At 50.2% G+C, this 20,512-nt stretch overlaps 3 protein-coding genes across 7 annotated transcripts in view; 1 reads left to right on the top strand and 2 right to left on the bottom strand.

Moving 5' to 3' along the window:
- Window positions 1-375: 375 nt before the first annotated feature.
- AIRIM (AFG2 interacting ribosome maturation factor) lies at window positions 376-5,475 on the bottom strand. Its single transcript, XM_059868659.1, has 4 exons — window positions 5,198-5,475; window positions 4,949-5,131; window positions 4,750-4,871; window positions 376-4,423 (listed from the first exon to the last, which is right to left on the bottom strand). The coding sequence occupies exons 1-4, from the start codon at window positions 5,464-5,466 to the stop codon at window positions 4,356-4,358; spliced, it is 642 nt and encodes a 213-aa protein (XP_059724642.1). The 5' UTR covers window positions 5,467-5,475; the 3' UTR covers window positions 376-4,355.
- A 49-nt stretch (window positions 5,476-5,524) lies between these two features.
- Window positions 5,525-10,164, top strand: CDCA8 (cell division cycle associated 8). Its single transcript, XM_059868833.1, has 10 exons — window positions 5,525-5,708; window positions 5,791-5,919; window positions 6,168-6,208; window positions 6,685-6,760; window positions 7,090-7,220; window positions 7,476-7,549; window positions 7,863-7,961; window positions 8,889-9,015; window positions 9,545-9,631; window positions 9,953-10,164. Exons 1-10 carry the CDS (start codon window positions 5,627-5,629, stop codon window positions 10,007-10,009), a joined length of 903 nt encoding a protein of 300 aa, XP_059724816.1. The 5' UTR covers window positions 5,525-5,626; the 3' UTR covers window positions 10,010-10,164.
- A 7,230-nt stretch (window positions 10,165-17,394) lies between these two features.
- The window catches only part of EPHA10 (EPH receptor A10), a 29,920-nt gene continuing 26,802 nt past the window's right edge, over window positions 17,395-20,512 (bottom strand). For all 5 annotated transcript variants that reach the window (XM_059868811.1, XM_059868809.1, XM_059868812.1 and 2 more), the window contains exon 15: window positions 17,395-19,975. In XM_059868811.1, the coding sequence (XP_059724794.1) occupies window positions 19,861-19,975 (115 nt within the window). In that variant the 3' untranslated portion in view covers window positions 17,395-19,860. The remainder of the gene's footprint in view (window positions 19,976-20,512) is intronic.

Raw genomic sequence — 20,512 nt, 5'->3', positions numbered from 1 at the left:
GAGGCACTGGTACCTGGGGAGTGGTGGAAGTACAGGGCAACAAGGCAGGGTCATCCTTCCAGCACATCCCCACTCCTGGACCCTGGGTGCCAGCAGCACAGAACTATTCCCCACTCACTGCACACCCATCACATCTGCAGAATCTGCCCCTCCTTGGAGCTCAACAGGGCCAAAGCTGTGACAGTCACAGGCACTAGAGAAACACTGAGCTAAGACTGGGGAACAGCAAAAAAAGCCAGCTAACAGGTAGTGGAGAATGTTTGCTGTATTTCAGAGCAAATAAGTACTCAGGCAGCCCCTCAGCAAAGTCACAAAGGAGTTCTGCTTCAGGCCAAGATGACAGTCTCAAAGAATAAGCTCAAAAACCACAGGGACTTGTGAAACCCATACTTGGTTTATTAAATTAATCACAAAGCTTTTTATCACATATTTCTGCCCCTGAGCCACTTTACACTCCACTTCAGGTGCCAAATCCTTTGTCTTCTCCATAACTGTGGGCTCTTGTAACACTCAGTTTTGCAATCTGTTTCAAATCCATGAACTTATGCTGAAGCAAAGCTTTTGGGTTTGTTTTGGAAGTCTGGTGTTACCAAGAGCAGGTGCCCATTTCTAAGCAGAACTGAAAAGGCCTCACTGCACCAGAAGCCAGTGCCCACCCTTATGGGAGGAAAAAATCAACCATACACAAGTAAGGTGCTCTTATAAATGTTTGTGGGCATTTGAATTTAGTAACTGAATTTAGTTTGTGCTTTTCCTGTAAGTGAAGAATAACTGTTTTCCAATGGAGTTGGCAGGAGGTAAAGCTGAAAATCAAAGTGTGAGCTTTGTGTTTCCTGACAATTTTCCCTTAACAAGGTAGCTGCAGCTGCTAACTGCATTTTATTGCATTCCTCAAAGACAGATCTCTGTGCAAGAATACTTTAAGAGCTCTACTCCAAAAATAAAGGTACTTGGATTTAGTTTTATGGTTATATATATTTTACCAGTTGGTCTCAGAGCCCTTAGTGCTGCCTAACCCATAGCTTCACTAAGACACAGCACAGGCTGGAGTCCCTTGATGCCATGATGAATTTTTGCCTTTTATATATATTTTATAGATCTTTTCTATATCTTTTATGTATTCTCAATGCTCTCAGCATACTTGTAACTCCTTAAATCTGATAATTTAATATAATCCTGGCATTCTGCTAAACCAGAAAACCAAACATCCTAAAGGCCTTGTAGATGAAAGCTGGAAAGCCCTATGCTATCTTGAAAATCCAAGGTCCCATCTAAAATACATCATATAAACTAAGATTAAGCCCATCCAAGAGGGAATATTTTGAGATGAGAAAATGTCACACTGTTCATTCAAGCCTCTCATTAAAGCATCTTTATTAGATATAGTAATTTGTAAAATCTATTAAATTGTATACACAATCTCTTGGGTGTACATTTCAGTGTAGTCCACCTTGATGAAGTGTTGCACCACAAGGATCCTTATTAAATACCAAGATAAAAACCCTTTATCCCTTAACTGTGTCTGGCTCTTAACTTTAGGACCAAGGAAAAGGCACCACCCTGACCCTGCATTTGGCTCCCCAGGCAGCTACAGCAGCTGCTGCTCTCTCACCTCCCTCCTGTCCCAGTAGTCAGGAAGGTGCTGAAATCTGGCACCCAGAGACATCCCTGTGCTGTGAGCAAGGGTCTGGCTCAGCCCTGCAGGCTGTCAGGCAAGGAGGAGCAGGAGTGGCCTTTGCACCTGCCTGCAGACACGTGTGACACTGAAAGGCTGAATGCCACCCTGGCTCTGTGCATGGGGGAACCTTCGAAGCCACAGTGGCTCCCAGGCTGAAGGGAGCTCTGCACACATGAGGAACCATGTCCTTCTCAGCTATGGGGTCTCTGGCAGCCATCCTGACAGAAGATGCAGATCTGCAGTGGAACAAGCCCACAGCTGATCCCAATTAGAGTGCTCTGATGCAGAGACTCACTCGCACCCCACAGAGTGCTGCAGACAAATGCAGCTGATGACACGGCCCAGGAACAGCACAGAGCAATTAATCACACCAAAACTTCAATGAGCACCTCCTTCACCCCATTTCAGTCAGTCAGAGTCAGGGCATGGCCACTTCCAATGCAGAAAGCTCCCTCAGTACTTTTAGCAGGGCTCTTGTTAGCACAAAGACAGACATCAGGGGCCAAACATCTGGGAGAAGCAGAAGGGCCACCACTGAACTGTGCTGAACATCTCCCAGAATTTAAATCCATTTGCTCACTGGGCAGCTGTCCTGAGAGAGGCTGACAGAAGAGGGGTGTTGAAGGGTTGTACTGCATGTACACATGCAAGGACAATTCTGCACCCAAGCTCACCATGACCTAGTGGTTTGCAAGGATGACACAGCAAGGCCTGAGCAAGGATGACACCTCTGATTCACCCACAGCCATCAGCCATGCTCCAAGCCCTGTGTAAGGAGCACAAGGCTGCACAGCCACGTGAGCCCCCACCAGGAGCAGAACCCACCTCACCTCCACCCTGGGCAGGGTATTGTAAAGGCACAGCAAACCCCGTGGCAGGGAAGAATGATGCATCTGACTCCATGTTCTCAGAAGACTAATTTATTACTTTATTATACTATATTATATTAAAGAATACTATACTAAAGAATACAGAAAAGATACTGAAGGCTAAAAAGATAATAATGGAAACTCATGACTCTTTCCAGAGTTCCTGACAGAGCCTGGCCCTGATTGGCCAAAGAGTGAAAACAACTCACAGCAGAATGCAATGGAACAATCACCTGTGGGTGAACAATCTCCAAACACATCCCAAAGGAGCACAACACAGAACAGGCAAATGAGATAGGAATTGTTTTTCTTTTCTCTGAGGTCTCTTGCTGCCTTTCACCTTCCCAGGAGAAAGGCCCTGGGTAAAGGAATCATGTTCAGGGAATGTGAATGCCACAGGCAGGGCAGCCAACACCAGGAGCAGGTTTTCTTTGCAATTACAACTCTGTGTGTGAAGAACTGCAGCTAGAACTCACGATCCCCTGTCCCTGACAGGAGCACTGGCAGCCCTAGCCCTGAGCCAGCCCTTTCCCACCCTTGGGACCCCCAGCACCCTGACCTGCTCCCCCCCAGTGTTCATGGGACATGCAGTGCCCTCAGGTGGCCACAGGGACACCCCAGGTTGGGGACACAGAACTCTGAGCACAAACACCACACCTACAACCTGTCCCATGCAATTCTTTGTTGGCTTTCTCCAAGAAGCTGCAGTGCTACTGTTATATTTTCTGAAAAATCTCTTTGCCAGGATTTTTTTTCTCCTGGGAAGCTGAGAAGCCTCATAGAAAAAAGAAAACAATATTATCTCATTTGCTTCTCTTGTGTTTTGCTGCTTTGGAATGTGGTTGGAGATTGTTTATCCAACATGTGAATTGTTTTTACTTACTGACCAATCACAGTCTAGCTGTGTCAGGACTCTTGAGAGACTCACAGGTTCCTCATTAATATCTTGTTAAGCCTTCTGTAAGCATCCTTTCTCTACTCTTAAGTATAGTAATTAATATCATATCATAAAATAATAAATTAGTCTTCTAAGAACATGGAATCAGATTCATTCTTTCCTGCCACGGGGACCCCAGAAAATGCCACCCTGCAGCTCCTTACCAAATACACAGCTGAGAGACAAACACCCCACAGCTTCCTGGGAATGTTCAGAGGATCAGTGCCAAGGCCACCAAAAGGTGTCCCTGAACTCTCAGCAGTGGCTACCAGACAGCGATGTTTTAAGACTGATTTCAGTGGTAACAGAGCAGTGTACTGCTCACCCTTGAAAGCTGCCCATGTCAGAACTCAGGCATCCTGCACCTCTGGAATGACATTTTCAAGGCAGATTTGCTTCCTTCCTCCTCCATGCCCAGGTGGGATGAATGCAAACACACTGCTCAAAGACATGAGGTGAGCACTGTTTCTAAACCCTAATCTGACATGTTTTCTTTATTTGTAAGGACAGAGCCCCAGTATCTTTCATGGCACCAGCCTGAAGGACTCCATTACACTCACACACCTGCAGCACTTCATGTAAGTATCAACATTTTTACCATGACACAAAACAGGCCTGTCAGAAGAGGGAAAGGACAAGTTCCACAGCTGGAGGTGACTCCTATCTCCATGGCTTTTTTGGCTCAGCCTCTTCTTCAGAGACCAAGGCCATTTCCACTTGAAAATGGTACAGTTCAAGCACTTCATGCTAAGGCCAAGACTCAACTCATTCAGCTTCCAAAAAGCATCAGGAGAGCTCCCTCAGTTCCTCATCCCCTCTGCAGCGTCACAGAACATGCCAGAAGCTGGGCAGTGCCAGTCCCTGCTGCCTGTCAGGAGCCAGGTGAGCAGCTCACCTCGTGATGGTTCTCCACAAACAGTGAGACCTTCAGGAGTGTATCTGAGACAGAGAGAAAACAACAACCCTGTCAGCTGAATGTGCTTTACCTGCATCCTGTGCTCCCAAAAACTCATTCCTAAAGGCAATAAAAAAAAAGTGTGGGTAGAACTGAGCAGTGAAATAGATCACAGAGCCCTTGCAACACTGTGAGGGAGGATGTTGCTTCCAGCTGTACTCAGGTGTGATGGTGAGTACTTCACCTGAAGCTGACCCAGATCTCAGAGCAGGGTCACCCACTGCTGTAGAGACCAGAGCCAGCAGAGCCATGCCTGTCCCCAGCACACAGCCCTGGGAAACACCCCTCAGCTCTCTGCACACAGAACTACCTTGAACGACATCATCCTCTTTGTAACGCTCCAAAATCCTCTCCCAGGACTGCGGCAGGGCTTCCACGTCTGCCAGGCTGTCCAAGCTGAGCCGCTGCAGAAGCAGTTTACTCTCCAAGTACCTTCGCGCCTGCTAAGGACAACAAGTACAAACCAGCCCCCCCCAGCACCACCCTGACACCCCCAGCAGGATGGATACAGGTGCCGGTAGTAGCGTTCCACGTCCTGCAGCCCCTCCAGCACGTCGGCCAGCGAGGGGCAGCGCGGACCCCGCCGCAGAACCACGGCCAGCCCCAGCTCGGCCGGGCCCCGCTCCTCCACGAGCCGCAGCACAGCGCTGCCGGCGGCCCCCACGGCGTCCCGCACGGCCCGCAGCTCCTCCCTGCCGGCACAGCGGGGTCAGCCGGGCCCTGGCGCCCTGCCCGCCCGGCCCCGGCCGCCTCCTCACCGCCGCTCGCCGAGCTGCTCCAGCAGCGCCTCGGCCGCGCCGCGCTGCTTCCGCCAGAGCCGCGCCGGCAGCTCCGGGAAGGCGCCAAGCGCAGTCGCGTCCCACGGCAGCCGCCGCGCCGCCCGCATCTGCGCCGCCAGCGCGGCCAGCGAGCCCAGCAGCGGGGTCGCGGCTGCCAGAGCCGCCCGCGCCGCCGCCTCCCCCCGCGCCGCCGCCTCCGCCCAGGCCCGGAGCGCGGCCACGGGCGCCGCCATCACCGCCGCCATCATCGCTGTATCCGCCCGGCGCCGCTGCCCTGCGTCATCGGGCCGCGCCGCGCCGCCATTGGCCAGGCGGGCGGCGGTTGCGTTTAAAGGAGCGAGCCCTCAGCGAGCCCGCCCGCAGGAACCGCTGAGGGAGAACGCGCAGAACCCGTTAAAAGAACCCACAATGGCCCCCAGCAAGAAAAAGGGTAGCTCCAGTGCCCGCCGCCGCAAAATGGAGGCGTTCCTCCAAGACTTTGACAGAGAAGGTAGGGCAGGGAGAAGGAGGGGATCGCGGGGAGGGGAGAGGCCCCGGGCCCGCGGCTGGGCTCACACCGCGTCTCCCCGCAGTGCAGCGGCGGCTGAAGCGGATCGAGGCGGACGGGGAGCGCATGGTGCAAGAAGTGGAGCACATGTACGACATGGCCATCCTGCGGCTGCCGCCCGAGATCCGCGAGATGAACTGGCTGGAATTCTTCGGTGCGGAGCGGGGCCGGGGGTGCTGGGCTGAGGGACCCCTTCCCCCGCAGATAATAATGAACCCCATTATTAAGGGAGGAGCTGGGATCTACCCTGCAGTCCCCAGGGAAGGATCCCATGGGCTGCCCGTAGGTGCTGCTTCTGGAAACTGGTTTGTGCTGGGTTTTGCACGCCCATGGTGACAGCCCTGCTGTGCTGTGTGAGTGTCCCCGACACGTCCTGACGCGTCTGATACATTTTCTTTCTAGCTCTAGCAAGAAGTGAAAATACGCCGGAGGATGTGGCTAAGGTAAGTTTCCAGAACAAACATAAAACTCTCTAGAGCCATCCCATTCTGCTCCTCACACTGGAGCATTACAAGAGAAACAGTTGCATCAATATTTTCACAAATGTTTCCTTAGAATTCCATAACAAGAGAGGCACGTTGTATCAGAGGTGGGATTTACCTGGTGCTGCTCCTCCCTGTTGATCTTTCATTATCTGCTAGATGGTACTTCCACATCCCTGAGGGCACACGCACTTTGCAGTAAAGGACAGCATTTCCAAGCTGGTTGGGGCAGCAGGGTGTAGGAAAGGCACACCTGCAGCTGCCAAGCAGGCACTGAGTCCTGAGGGAGGCAGAGATGCATGAAAGGGCCCAGTTTGAGCACAACAGCAAACGTGGAGCTCATCTGGCTGTAAAATTATCAGGGGTTTTCACTACAACTTTGACTTACATTGGGCTGCCAACAATCCCAATGGTGCCACAAGTGTTTTTAATTTTAGGCAGACATGGAAATAACAAAAATCCGCAGGCTGAGCACAGAAGTCATCGATCCCCTGTTGGATGTTGCTGAGAAAGGTGAGTTTAAGCATTGTGGCAGCATTGGTGAGGTGGAAGCATGCTGTGGTTACTTAATTTGAATAATAATTCAGTTCTTTCTCACATGCCTCAGTATGTTTAAACCAGGAAAATAATCCTACTTTTATCCCTAGTACCTGCAGTATCTCTAATTTCATTAAAACATTCAAAATAATCTAAAGTGGTGCTCTGGCAACCATTAGGATTGCATTGGAATTTGGATTTTGGAAGCAAATTGTTGCCAAAACTGCTTGTAGCTGTTTGCCTTCCCTGCTAAATAATAATTTGAAGTTGTTATTATTTACTTAGGTAGCACTTTCTCTTTCTAGTGAGTAAAATCAAAAGGAGTGTTGAAGCTGACGAGGAAGCAGAGCCTCCATCACTTCCACTGCAGAAGAGATCTCGACTTGCCAGCCAGTGTCCTTCAGAGGCTGAGAGTGGGGATGCAAGGACTGCCAAGGTGAATAGCTGTTCTCTGGGGTGGCATTATTCTCAGGATAGGAATTCCTGACTGAGCTGATGCCTGGGGCTGCCTAGGATGCTCTGAGGGACACTGCACACAGCTGGGGGGAGGGTCCCAAAGGCTTGAATGGTGTTTGTTCTGGGCACTTGTGCCACGGAAAGGCTCTGAGCATTTTGTGTGGAAGCCTCTTTGTGTGGACTCAGCTGTCCCACGAGAGGGATGTAACTGATCTGGTGATGATGTGTGCTGCAGGGGAAGGCATCCACCAAAAAGCCACCCGTGGCCAGAAGACCCCCCTCAGCAAGAGTGAAGGGCATGAGCAAGAGGTAAAGGGGATGTCTCTGTCTCCTCTCTAGAAATTGAGAGTGGGAGTGCAAATATAAATATCTCTTTGGTGGGATGGGCTTTGGTTCAGTAGTGGTGAGGGGGAGAGCTGTGCCACACTGCAGGGCAAAACTGGTGTGAATGAAAGATGGACAGCTGCCTGTCCTGGGAGAACAAGTTGTCCCCAGTTTTGGGGGTCACTGGTTAGTGATAACCCCTGGGTTTAGTGGTGGTCACCTTCCTCAAGCCTTTGACAAGTGCCTGTACACTTGTTAGAGGTCATGTTGTGTGCAGATGTTTATTTCCCTTTTACAGAACAAGCAAAAACAGCTTCATCACTCCAGCTACAGGCAGAGCAGTTGATATGTGTGCTCGGGGAGGCACCTCCATGGTTACACCCAGATTTGATCCCAGGTTTGTAAACAGAGAAAACAAAAACATTTCCCTTCTCTCTGCTCCAGTCTGCTTCACACCATCTGTTTACAACACAGCCTTTAGTGGCTCTTTGGACCTGAAATTAAAGACTTGGACTATGTTGGGAAGGATGAAAGTTTGATAAGAAAATCTCACAGATATGTGTGCTTGACAGAAAGATTTTTGGATCTAGAATCTGAAGAAGGAATAGAGTTGGAAGCAAGTTTTGATACAGAATAAAATAATTGCTGAGCCAGTTCTTACTGGATAACCAAGGAGGCAAAGGGTGTGTTAGTTAGAAGGGCTTAGAGCAAAGGATAAACCCACCCCAAACAAGAAGATGTTTTTACCAAGCAGAAAGAGAGCACAGGCAAACAAGCCTGCTGATGTTGCAAGTAGAAAAAAGGTCTCAGACTTTTCCATGGCAAGAAAACTGAAAACCAACTTCGAGCTGAAACTGATGTACTGACTGTGAGTGATTAGAGAGCAGTGACATAAATATGGTAATTACAGGAGTTATGATAGGCTATAGGTAAAAGTTAAGGTATAGATTGGTTCTGCTGTATCAAGATGCTCAGCAAAGAAAAGTATAGAAAGCAATGTAACCAAAAGTATAGAATGCAATGTAACCTAAAGAAAAGTATAGAATGCAATGTAACCTAAAGAAAAGTATAGAATGCAATGTAACCTAAAGAAAAGTACAGAATGCATTGTAACCAAAACCAAAGGGTCTCCAGGCCTGCCTGCAGCTGGAGCTGACAGCTGTAGGCACAGCTCTGTCACCCATGACTCTGGGTGCTGTAACGCCTTGGATGTAACAAACTGCATTTTGGGGAGCTGCCTGGAGTCCCACATCCCTCATTCAGGCTCTTACTGGACTGGAAGTGCTGTGAGCAGTCATCACTCACTCCCATCTCGTCATTCCAGGGTGTTCAAGACGCCGGGGCTGCGCACTCCCGCCATCAACGAGCGCGTTTACACCTTCTCTGCCAAGGGCAGCCCCCTGGCCGAGCCCGAGGATGTCATCCTCACCCTGCCCCTCGGTGGGGGAGAGGTAAATCCCAACCCTTCACTGCCCAGGCAGGGCTGCAGGGGTGCACAGGCACCTCTTGGAGCCTCACCTGCTTCGGTTCAGCCGCTCGTGTCTCTTTAGCTGTGCCACTTATCTGAGGGGTTGATTGAGCTTCAAACAAACCTGACAAGATTTTTAGCCAGAAGTGGGGCCTGCTCGAGCTGGTTAAAACAGAACAGGAGGATGTTCACTTTATAGCCCTTACACTGACTCTACTGCAGCTTTAGTGGGTTTGATGGTGGCTGCATGCCCATGCACCCACAAAAAAAAATCATTCACTCACTGGCTTTATCCCCCCTCACCACAAATCAAGCTATTTAAAACACCACAGCCAGTAATGCATTAATGCACTGCAGAGAAGGTGTGAGATGAGCTGCTGTTCCAGCTGAATGTAGTTCTCTGCCTGTCTATACTTAGATCTAATAATTTTTATTTTATTTAACTCTTTTACTGTCTCCAGCTGCTGCAGCTGGCCAGACAGAAAACCTGAGATTTGGGTTTGTTTCCACAGAGCATACGGTTGACAGAAAAGGATCTGACCAAGAAGAATTTTCTTCAGCTGAACCCCAAGGCCCAAGGGCTCATGAAGAAGCTGTCAGTAAGTCTGGGTGTTTTTGTGAGCCATGGCTGTAAGGCAGTGCTGTCCCTCTGTCATCAGTCAGGGGATTGTTGAGCTGCAACAGAAACTCCTTATTTCTCCTGGCCCCTTGTCTTGAATTTTGGCTGGTGTCAGAGGTGAAGAAGCAGCGTGGAGCAGGGAAGGGAGAAGCAGGAACTTTACATCCCCTCTGGCTCAGTACAGAGTGGGGAAAAGAGCTGTTGTCACTCTGAAAATCAGAGTTGTGCTTTAGGCTGGAGCTGCAGGTGGTTGTGGGCTGTACCAGTCTCTGAGTACTGATGGATTTCTCTTTCCTTTCAGGTTTGTCTCACACAGGCTTGCAACGAGGCAAAAATTCCCCAAGAGGGAAGTCAGTGAGCAAGACGTCCCTTTGTAGTTCTTGTTTTAATTTGTATATTCCTTTTATTGATCTACAGAATGGAAGCTAAAAACTAGTTATTTTACCTATGATATGTAATGGGAGAAAAATAAATAGAACTTTGGAAAGAAATAAAATGAAGTTGGAGAGAAAACATTCCTAATTTTATTTCCTTTAAGGTTGAAACCATGAGACTTCTCTTGGGCTTGCAGATTAGCAAGTGGGCAGAAAGCCTGATGATTGGCATGTTAAGAGCCATGTTCACAGTCAAGAACTCTGCTTCTCTAACTTTGTCTAGAATTTTCTAGAAAAAAGCCTACTTCTTTGTAAGCTGGTGCACTGTCCTTTCCAAAGATGCCTCTTTGTCCTTGATTTAAGCTTCTTTATGGGGCTATAAACAAGGATGTTGAGACTTTGAAACCTTTTCTATATTTGAAAAATTCTGCTTTTGGCAAAACCAGGCCTGCAGCGTGGTTAAAAGAGAGACAAACTGCAGTCAGAGTTCTTTGGTGTGCAGGGTGTGGCAAAGCTTATAGAACAGCATTTCTACCTGAATTTCCTTTGGAGAGCAAGCATTTTATTTTATGGAAGACCTCATGGATTTGGAAAACTCTCTTTGAGTCCTAACTGCAGGTGGCAATAACATATCCCACTGAGCTGCACATACACCTGACTTGCTCTGCTGTGCATATATTAATTAATTAAAGGCATCAATTAGTTGAGCTGTAAATAAAAAAAAAAAAAATGGATGTGTAAGCTGAGATTCTGCTTTAACTGCACCTTTACCAGGAAAACTAAATTAACTAGAATTTTTAGCCTGGCTAGAGCATTCTTTTATATCAACACTGATTTAAAAGCTCTAACTGACCAATCAACTCATTTAAAAGCTCTAGTTGCAATTTTTAAGACCAAAGCTCTTCCAAAAGAAGTTTCCCTTAGGAGAGGGCAGGCTCCAGAGGGGGAGCTGCCAGCAGCACAGGGAACAAGCATGTGGCTCTTTCCCCAGGGCTGGGTAGTTCAGCCTGGCAGGGAAAAAGCATTTCTGCTTCCCCTGGCTGTGCCAGAGCTCAGCCCTGCTTCCTTCAGGGCTTCCTGTGGCCTGGGGGGCTCAGTGTGTGCTGAGCTGTGCTGTGAGAGCTCCACATTTCTGCCCAAATTATTAATGGAAATGTGAAACTATTGATCTGGAGAAATAATGAGCCAGGGAAGCTCCTGTGCTGGGCTGTGCTGGCTCTGAGCTCCTGACCAGCAGTTCCCAGCAGCCTGGCAGAGCTGCACTGCCAGGTTTGTCATCCTCAACATCTTCCAGGTGGCCTTTGATTCATTGGCACTGGAAGACATAAATAGATAACAATTCCTGGCTTGCTGATGGAAGGGATGATGGTTTGGAACAAATTAGAGCCATCTCCAGGCAAATTTTTCATGCAGGAGTTCTTGATTTGAAGGTGCAGAACAGCACATGCAGCTCTCTCCCCTGACCCGTGTAATTCCACCAAAAATCTCTGTTTCCTGGGCCAGCTGACTGAGTTGGGAGGCACCATTGGTCCTGCCCAATTTCTAGCAAAATGGGAATTTGCTGGAGAAGTTTTTCTAAAGGAGCTCCTGTCCTGGGGAACCCTGACTGTGTTGGGGGCCTGGAGAGGCACCACTGGTGCTGTCCCCATGGCTCCCCTCTGGTCTCACCAGGGCTCAGGGTTGGGAGGATGTGCCAGCACAGCCCCAGCACATTGCCTCAGCCTTGCTGTGCCCAGTGAGCCAAGAGATCCTGGACAGAAAAGGGATTTTTGCTTCTACTCTACACCTGTCACCTTCTGGAGGTTTCCAGGGTGGGGAGAATAGTGAAGCACCTGTTGGGGTACTTGTTGCTGATTCCTCAACTTTGGGACTGTGGCTAGACCCTCCCAGGGGGTTCCCCTGTTGGGGGAGACCCTCCTGGAGTGGCCTTGTGTCAGGAAAGAGAGACACACTGAATTTTTTTGGTCTTTAGGTTTTTGCTTCCATCCAGTACATACTAAAAATCCTAAAACCTAAATTTCCCACCTAAGTGATACACCCACACTACTCTCTACAATCTATTTCACACCCTAGTGGATTCCAGTCTATTCTGGAGTTTAAAAAACTTTCTCCATGAATGAGGGTCAAAGTCAGTGCTCCCCTAGAAGTCAAAGCACCCCAGAGCAGTCAGGGAAATATTCCCAGTGCTCTGGGTTTCCACAAGCACCCTTTACACCTGGTGTGCTTGAACGGGGCAATTCTGCCCTGTCCCATGGCTCAGGGAGTGACAGTGGCTCTGCAAGGTGGGACCAGAGCTGCCTGCAGGGACCCAAGTGACAAATCACCAGTGACATTGTTGAGGGGAGCAGGCACAGGCAGTGATGGGGCTGTAATGAATTAAGTGCTGTTCAAATTGCTGCAGGACTGCTGCAAGGAGTGTCTGTGTGTTGTGAGGAGTAGGACACAGGTGTGATGAATATTGTCCATCAGCTGTGACAAAAAGCCCATCATCCCAATACATATTTTCAAAAATGAATTAAAGGCTGAAAGAGATTATTAAAAATGAGGAGAGGAAATTGTCTGGGATATATTTAGAGTCCCTTGCTAGGTAAGATGAATTCCAGAAGTCAAAATACTGCCTGTGGGGTGAAAGGGATCGATGCTGATATTGTGGTGGCTCATGATAAGATAGGGCTGAGGCAATTCTCCTGCCAAGGGAGAGTGTCTGGGAAAGGAGAGCCCTTGCCTGGGACTGCTGGGCGTGCTGGGCTCCAGGAGGGACACACAGTGCAGGGACTGTCCTGGAGCCATCAGCCCTCCCCCAGAGTGCAGCCGGGGGTCTCTGCCCCCAGCCTGGGGTCTGGCTGGTCCCTTCCCACCTCGGTTTCCTTCCTGAGCCTGTGGGCACTTTGCAGCTGGTGGTGGGGACACAGGCTGGTGAAGGATCCTGGGATCCCAAGAGGAAGAAGGCTCCTGCAGAATGAGGTTTATCAGCAGTCAAGCCTGCAGATGCTGAGGAGAGAAGCCCCCAGCACTGGCGCTGGGTGGGCTCAGGCTGTGTCCCTCTGCATTTCATTCCCTGGCACTGAGGACACGTCCCTGTGTCCTGAGAGCTGTGCCAGTGTGGGTCTGAGGAGATGAGCACAGCCAGCCTGCAACCTGCCATGCCCTGGACATCTGGAGAGCTGGGTTTGATCTTGGCTCTTCTCTCACTCTTTCATTTATCTCTCTCTGCTGTTCTGGATGACAAGATCATTAGAAACCCAGTTGCTGTTGCTGAGCTCTTCCTCCCGAGCTGTGTGGAAGCGTGGACGATGCCTGAAAGACAAGAGGTTTAATTGTGTTCTGCCTGCAGCTACAGGATGTCAGCCAGGCAAATTTAAAGCCAGGCTGCACGGGGGTGGGAGATGCACCTCCATTACTCACCAGCCTGGATGAGGTTCAGCTTTATTGTATCCTGAAATAGCCAGAGCCTGGGAGGTGCTGATTGAAACCATTTGAAAACATGACAACATCCTCGGGACAAGAGGTGTCTAATCTAATGAAGCCAGAAGGCATTAGATAAGAGCTGTGCAAAGCCAGGAAAACACAATTAAAGCATTCCTGAGGACTGCTGTCGACCTGCATCAGGAACACTGGGACAGAGATATTGGTACAAGTCTAATGAAAACAAATGATCTTTTTGAAACATTCCTCAAGTCAGTGACAGAGCCCCTGCTGGGCTCAGCTTTGAAGGGTCCCACCAGCCACAAGCTGGTGCCCCCTGAGCAGGGCTGGTGGCACCTGCCTGTGCTGCACTGGGGGCATGGCAGGGTTTTATCCTTGCAGCAGAACAGCCCAGGAGCCTGTCACCAGGAGCATGTCACCACCCCATCCCCTAGAGATGGAATTAGGGAGCTGTAGGAGTGTCGGGGGTAGGATGGTGGGGAGGGACAGAGACCAGAGATCTCTGGAGCCAGGGCGTGGAACTTGGGTTTATTGCAAAGGGCCTGGGTGCAGGGCCCTGCTGGGAGCTGCCAAACACAGCTCAGAGCAGGGCTGAGAGAGGAGAGGGGGAAAGAGGATGAGAGAGTGAAGTTCCCATTACAATACCATAAATCTTCTTCTGTGCTGAATATTCTAATTCTCACTGACCAATCCAGTCCGAGATACAAATCCTACAGCATTTACATACAGCCTATAAGAATCATTACATTACCACTCTGTGTTCCATTTTAAACCCTAAAAACTCCTTTTTGGGCCCTCCTGCCAAGCCAGCAGGGTCTGCTCTGCCCCTTGGAGCTGCCTGCAAGCAGAGGGTGTTGTTTGATCACAAGGGGATTCCCTTCAGCTGGCCATGCCATTGTTTTCCAGGTGTTCAGTAACTGAGGGATCTCAGAGCTGCTTTCATTTCAATCTCACTCATAGTTTCCATATTCTTAAAACCTTTTGTCAGGCAATCATATTTATAAGGCTTTCCTGTTTCATCTTCCCCAACATGGAGCCACTGGGATTAGTGCCATGCATGGCACATCAGGGCTTTCTCCAGACAAAGGCCCTTCCCCAGGCTGGCACTCACAGTTTGCTAATCTGACAGGATCCCTTCCCTCCCTGCAGAGTTTTCTAAGATTTTGTCTCTAAATAACCCCTTAAAACCCCTCAGGGTGGTGAGGTGCAGGGGCCAGTGCTCTGGCTGGGTGGGCAGTGGTCCTGCCCAGAGTCCCCCTGTGTCACCACCGTGGTGTTGGGGAAGTGGAAGTGCAGGAAAGGCTCCTTCAGTGCTTTGTGCTCTCTCCTCCCAGCTGTGCTGCATCAGAGCTGCATTTAGGATCTGGGTTTCATGTTGGACCTTTGAATAGAAACACCTCCTTTTAGACTCTTGCTATCAGAAATAGTGATTAAACACACCCACCACTGTAAATCACTGGCAAGAGGAACCTGTCTCAAATCACGCTCCTTTGGCAAGAGTTTAAATTGACAGTGACAAGCTTATTTCTGGAAGAAAGTTTTATTTTGGGGAGTTGGATTCATTGTGCCACTTCTCATTTTGATGCAGTGTGATGTGATACCTAACACATCCTTTTTCCCCTGAGGCAAGGCAGGGATTTGAGCATTGCTGTGAGACAGTGTGTGCCTCACAGACCCACCCAGCTCTCCTCAGGAGGGACAACACTTCCAACAATGATTTTAACCAGCTCAGGGAAACTCTCATCATTTTTGAGGTGCCTGTTTTTCCCCAGGGGTGTACAGCATTCCTGATGCACATTTCATTACCCTGGCAGGCTGTATTTACAGTCACAAACAGCCATTTATCCAACACAAAATTGCCATCACCCAGGAACACCTAAATCTCACAAAAATCTTCTTCATTGCCCTTTAAATATTTTTGCCCTCTAGTGTTTAATAGAATTAAAAATATTTAACAGCATAAACCCCCAGGGCTGAGTGCCACCCCTAGGGCTGCCTGAGGGGACAGCCCCACCACGTCCTGCTCAGGACTCCAGGAGTCCCTGGCCCTGCAGCCACAGGCTTTGTGAGCCAGGTCTGGCAGCACTGGCTGCTGCCCCACTGCTGCTGCATCCATGGCCATGCTGTGACAGTGGCTCTGGGACACACCTGCACTGCTGGCAGAGCACAGCTCCTCTGCTTTTGTCTGTGCCCCTTCAGGGGTGGCAGCTGCCCAGGAGGAGCCGCTGTGCTGAGTGATAACAGCTGCTCTTTGTCTGCTGCTGAAGGTGCCTGTCAGCCCAGGAAGGTAAAAAGGCTGAAGTTGTTTATAACTGTGTCATTCAATGGCTCCTGTGCCTCCCAGGCTGCTCTTGCTGCTGTGGCCCTGCTCTGAGGGGCAAACCACAGGGGCAGAGGCAGCTGAGGGCACCCATGGTGGCTTGGTGGGGGCTGCTGGCTGTGCCACTGTCACCCAGCCCCGTGCCAGTGTCACCCAATCCTCCCAGCACTGCTCCAGTGTCACCCAGCACTGCTCCAGTGTCACCCAGCCCTGTGCTAGTGTCACCCAATCCTCCCAGCCCTGTGCCAGTGTCACCCAGCCCTGTGCCAGTGTCACCCAATCCTCCCAGCCCTGTGCCAGTGTCACCCAACCCTGTGCCAGTGTCACCCAGCACTGCTCCAGGGTCACCCAGCCCTGTGCCAGTGTCACCCAATCCTGTCCAATGTCACCCTGTCCTCTGCCAATGTCACCCAGCCCTGTGCCAGTGTCACCCAACCCTCTGCCAATGTCACCCAGCACTGCTCCAGTGTCACCTTGCCCTGCTCCAGTGTCACCCACCGCTGCTTCAGTGTGACCCAGCCCTCTGCCAATGTCACCCAGCACTGTGCCAGGGTCACCCAGCCCTGCTCCAGGGTCATCCAGCTGTGCCTCAGCTGAGCCACAAGCCCCACATCTGTCTCACCATGCCAGTACAGGGGCACCCACCTAGTGCCGGCTGAGGTGGGTGGTGCAGGGCGCTGGGGACAGCCCAGGGTGGCACTGGGGACAGCCCAGGGTGGCACTGGGGACAGCTCAGGGTGGCACTGGGAACCCATCCTTGGTGGGGCAGGAGGGGCTGCGGGGTCTGGCCGTGTCCCAGCCTGGGCAGGGCTCTCCAGGCACACGTGGGAGGTGAGCAGCAGGGGGAAAGCAGCTCACTTGAACTGACAGATCGCTGATTACCATGACAAATGGCACCTGCTCTTCCTGAGAATTAGCCATTATTCACATTCAAACCTTGCTCTTCCTCCAGAGCCAGGATCTTTTTAACCTTCCCAGGGCACTGCCCGGGACAGGGGACAGCAAGGCCAGGCTCACCTGAGCCCTGCACCCTGGCTCTGGCAGGCTCTCTGCAGTGAGAGCCCACAGGAGAAGGGGAAGGTGATGGATTTCATGTCTGAGAGGGAAGGTGATGGATTTCATGTCTGAGAGGAAAGGTGATGGATTTCATGTCTGGGCTGCTGTGGGGCAGTGAGGGGCAAGAGGAGCAGCCCTGGCTCCTGCCTTGCTCTCCCCAAACCCAACCCTGCTGGTGGTGCCAGCTGGGTGCTCTGGCAGCTGCTTTCACCAGCACCATGCAATGAATGTTGAGGGGTGGTGGCAGGGATTCCCACCTGCCTGAACAGCACCTGGCCCCCAGGCCAGCCCACACACCTTTCTGACACCACAACATGCACCAGCAAAGCAAAGGAGGTGCTTTTTCCTCCCCACAAAATGTCACTAGCAAGAAACCAGCCCTCCAGCCCCTCTACAGATGTCAGCCCACCTTAGCACAGATGTCTTTTAACAAAACAAGGCACCACTTCCCACCTTGATGCTACTAAAACTGTCCCTTACTTCCCACATGCCACCTTTGATAAAGTGGCCTTTTCCCCCCAGAATATTGAAATTACTCACACAGACAAACCAGGGCAGGATTACTGGTTGGTTTTACTCAGGTATTTAGATTTCTCTTTATTGCCAGCTTCAACCATGGTTCAATAAATACAAAATATTAAAAAATGTCAATAGATTTTTATTAGCATTTATAATAACTATTCTTATTATCATTATTAATAAATATTCCAAACCAACTGAGATTCCCTGGAGATGTCTGACTATAGTTCAAACATGAGATGCACACAGAGTCCTTTATAATATTATATTACATTTGTCTCAAGCTTATAAAAATATATATTGACTTCTCAAGTGTGTATTTACAGTACTTAAGATGTGGCTAATGACTATAAAAGCATCTGGAGATGAACCACCTTGATTCCCATTTGGTTTCTAGTGAGGGGAGTGTTGCAGATGCTGCTCCAACAGGACTGGGCTCTCCCAGCCCATGGAGAAGGCAAGAGCCTCATGACTTGCCAGAGGCTGGATGGGAAGAGATCAGGGTCTGCCCTTGCAGCTGCAAAACAGCCTTGCTGATTAATTTAATTATACTACTTCCCCAAGGAGAGAAGCTGAGAGGATGCAAGTTAATTTTAATATCATAACAACAATCTATAGCTTAATCTACAAATTTTGTTCTCTCGTGTTGGTGAGGAGCTCAATTAAAAGTGTTTATTCTTGCAAAACCTGGGCTAGGAGGCTGCTTCCATGGGAGGCTTTCCTTTCCTTCCTTGTAGGAGAGAGCAGGGAAGATGATGCCTCCTGTTTCTGCTGGGTCAGAGCCCATCCCAGAGCTCAGCTCCTGTGGGACCCCTCCCCACAGCCACAGCTACTACAGGAGCCACCACCACGGCCACTGCAGCCCAGGGACACAGCCATGGCCACAGATGACTCTGCTGAGGTTCATCCCTTTCCAGCTGGGCAGCATCCAGAGGGACAGAAAAGCAGATTTTAGTGACACCCAGAGCTGGCCCCTTGTCACATTCCTTATTCTGGGGCCAGGGTCTGTTCTGGGGGACTTGAGGGAACATGGTGCTGCCTGCTCATGGCCAAGTTTGTTTTCCAAACTGAGGCACACTGTCACCTCACCACCAAGCCCTAGATGTCTCCAGATCTCCTTGAATCAGCCTGGAGCCAGCTCCTCCAGTAGCAACTTCCCAGCATGGCTCCTGCATCCCAGCAGGGAGAGGGCAGAGAAGGTCCAGAATCAAGCTAGTTCAACCTAGAGAGCTGTCATATACATTCCCTAGAGATAAAATGTAAACCCAGAGAGCACACAAATTGCACTTGATCCTTGGGATCAGGCATGTCACTAAATGCAGGGCTTGGGTCACTGCTATTGCTCTTCAGGCTGGAAACAGCAGGATGGCAAGTGACCAACCTGACTGGAATGGGCCAGGCTTGGAGAAATTATTTCTGTTAAAAACACTGACCAAGAATCTGGGAGGGAGCATGGTTTGAACTGCAGAGGGGGCAGGAAGGAGAGATCTTGTTTTCCCCAGTGAGCAATAAAGTCCCCAGAGCATAGGCAGCACTCTCCTGGGCAGAGTGGTCACCCTGCCAGCCCCAAGGGGCCCTTCACTCAATCCTCATTCCCATCCTCAGCCTCTCACAGCAGCCAACAGCAGGGTCTGACTGGAGCAGATTTCCAACCAGACTCTGAGCACCTCCCACAGCCTTCATCCCCTATGTAAATCTTTGCCTTTCAGCATTAATAATTCACTTGAGACACAGATCACAATAAAGCCTTACAAAACTCCATACAGAGCTGCAAATACCCATTTAATTAACTAACTTCAAGGAAAGTTGTATTATTAAGATGCTATTTATGTCTTCTCAGGGATCAGGCTGCAGCTCTGGGAGCTGCCAGCGTGCCAAGCAGGCAGCACAGTGCTCACAAAACAAAGTGTGGATTGCATGGATGCAGCCAGCACCATTTCCTCTGTGCTTTACTGGAGAATATTTGGTTTTGTTCACCAGCTGAGGTGTCAAAACTCAGTGAAGTAGCTCATGGAGCAGAAGGGATGCAACTGGGAAAGAGTTTCCTTCAGCACAGATGGGGAAGTCACCTTCCATGAGTTGGGCATTGGGTGAGAGCTGCTCTCTAATATAAAAGCAATAAAAACTCCTTGTGGGGTTGCTGTGATCTGTCAGGCTGTATAAAAGTCCCCATGGATTCACCAGCAGGATACGAGATACAGAAGTGTTGGCTCTGGATTAAGACAGTGCAAAAACGTCCATCCCACCCTGTGAACTCAACTACCACATGAAATGGCATCAGTACAGTTTGACTCATCTTACAGACAGTGCTGGGGAGAGCCACGTCCCCCCAGGCACCTCCCCAGGAACGCTGGGCTGCCCCAGGGGACAGAAGCTCTGCTCTCTCACCAAGTGTTTGGCAGCAGCCAGCAGTTCCCACAGCCCACCTGAGACCCCCAGGTTTCAGAGGTGGGGCTGGCTGGGGCCAGCAGGTCTCTCCTCCCCAGGAGCAGGGGCTGCTCTGCAGACATGGGCTCACACCTGCACACCCCGGCCGTGCATCCGGATCACCTGGGCCCGCAGGCTCTGGATCCCACTCAGGATGGTCTTCTGGTGCTCTGCCAGAGTGATGCCCAGGCTCAGGATGTCTCTGCAAAATGAGCCCCACATCAGCCAGCACACACAACCCTTAGAGACAAACTCAGCTTGCAGCCACTCCCCCAGGACACAACCTTCTCCCCACCTTCTCCCCTTCTTTGCTGATAGGCATGGGTTAACCATCTCTGGGTTCACCATACACACTTCTCAAGGGTGTATTTACAGTACTTAAGGTGTGGCTAATGAATATAAAAGCATCTGGAGATGAACTAACTTGATTCCCATTTGGGAATCATTGCACCCTTGCCAACGGTGCAAAGGCAAGAGGAACCAGGGCAGGGCAGCCCCAGCCTGGCACCCTCAGCAATAAAAGCTGTCAGTGTTCCAAGAAACTCCTGAGCCTCAGCTGCTTGGGTAATTCCCAGCCACCATCTGCATCTGGAGACTTGACAGCTCAACAAGAGACATTGATTTTGAACAGATTACAGGATTATGTATCCACATTCTTGATGTGCATTTCACATCACCGTGGTCACCGTGTACCCCAACACTGACTGCTTCCAGGCCAGGCAGCACCCATTCCACACAT

Source organism: Haemorhous mexicanus, chromosome 27 (genome assembly GCF_027477595.1).
Source record: "Haemorhous mexicanus isolate bHaeMex1 chromosome 27, bHaeMex1.pri, whole genome shotgun sequence".
Lineage (NCBI taxonomy): Eukaryota > Metazoa > Chordata > Aves > Passeriformes > Fringillidae > Haemorhous > Haemorhous mexicanus.
The sequence above is the reverse complement of the archived record's forward strand: the minus strand, read 5'-3'. Positions and strand labels throughout refer to the sequence as shown.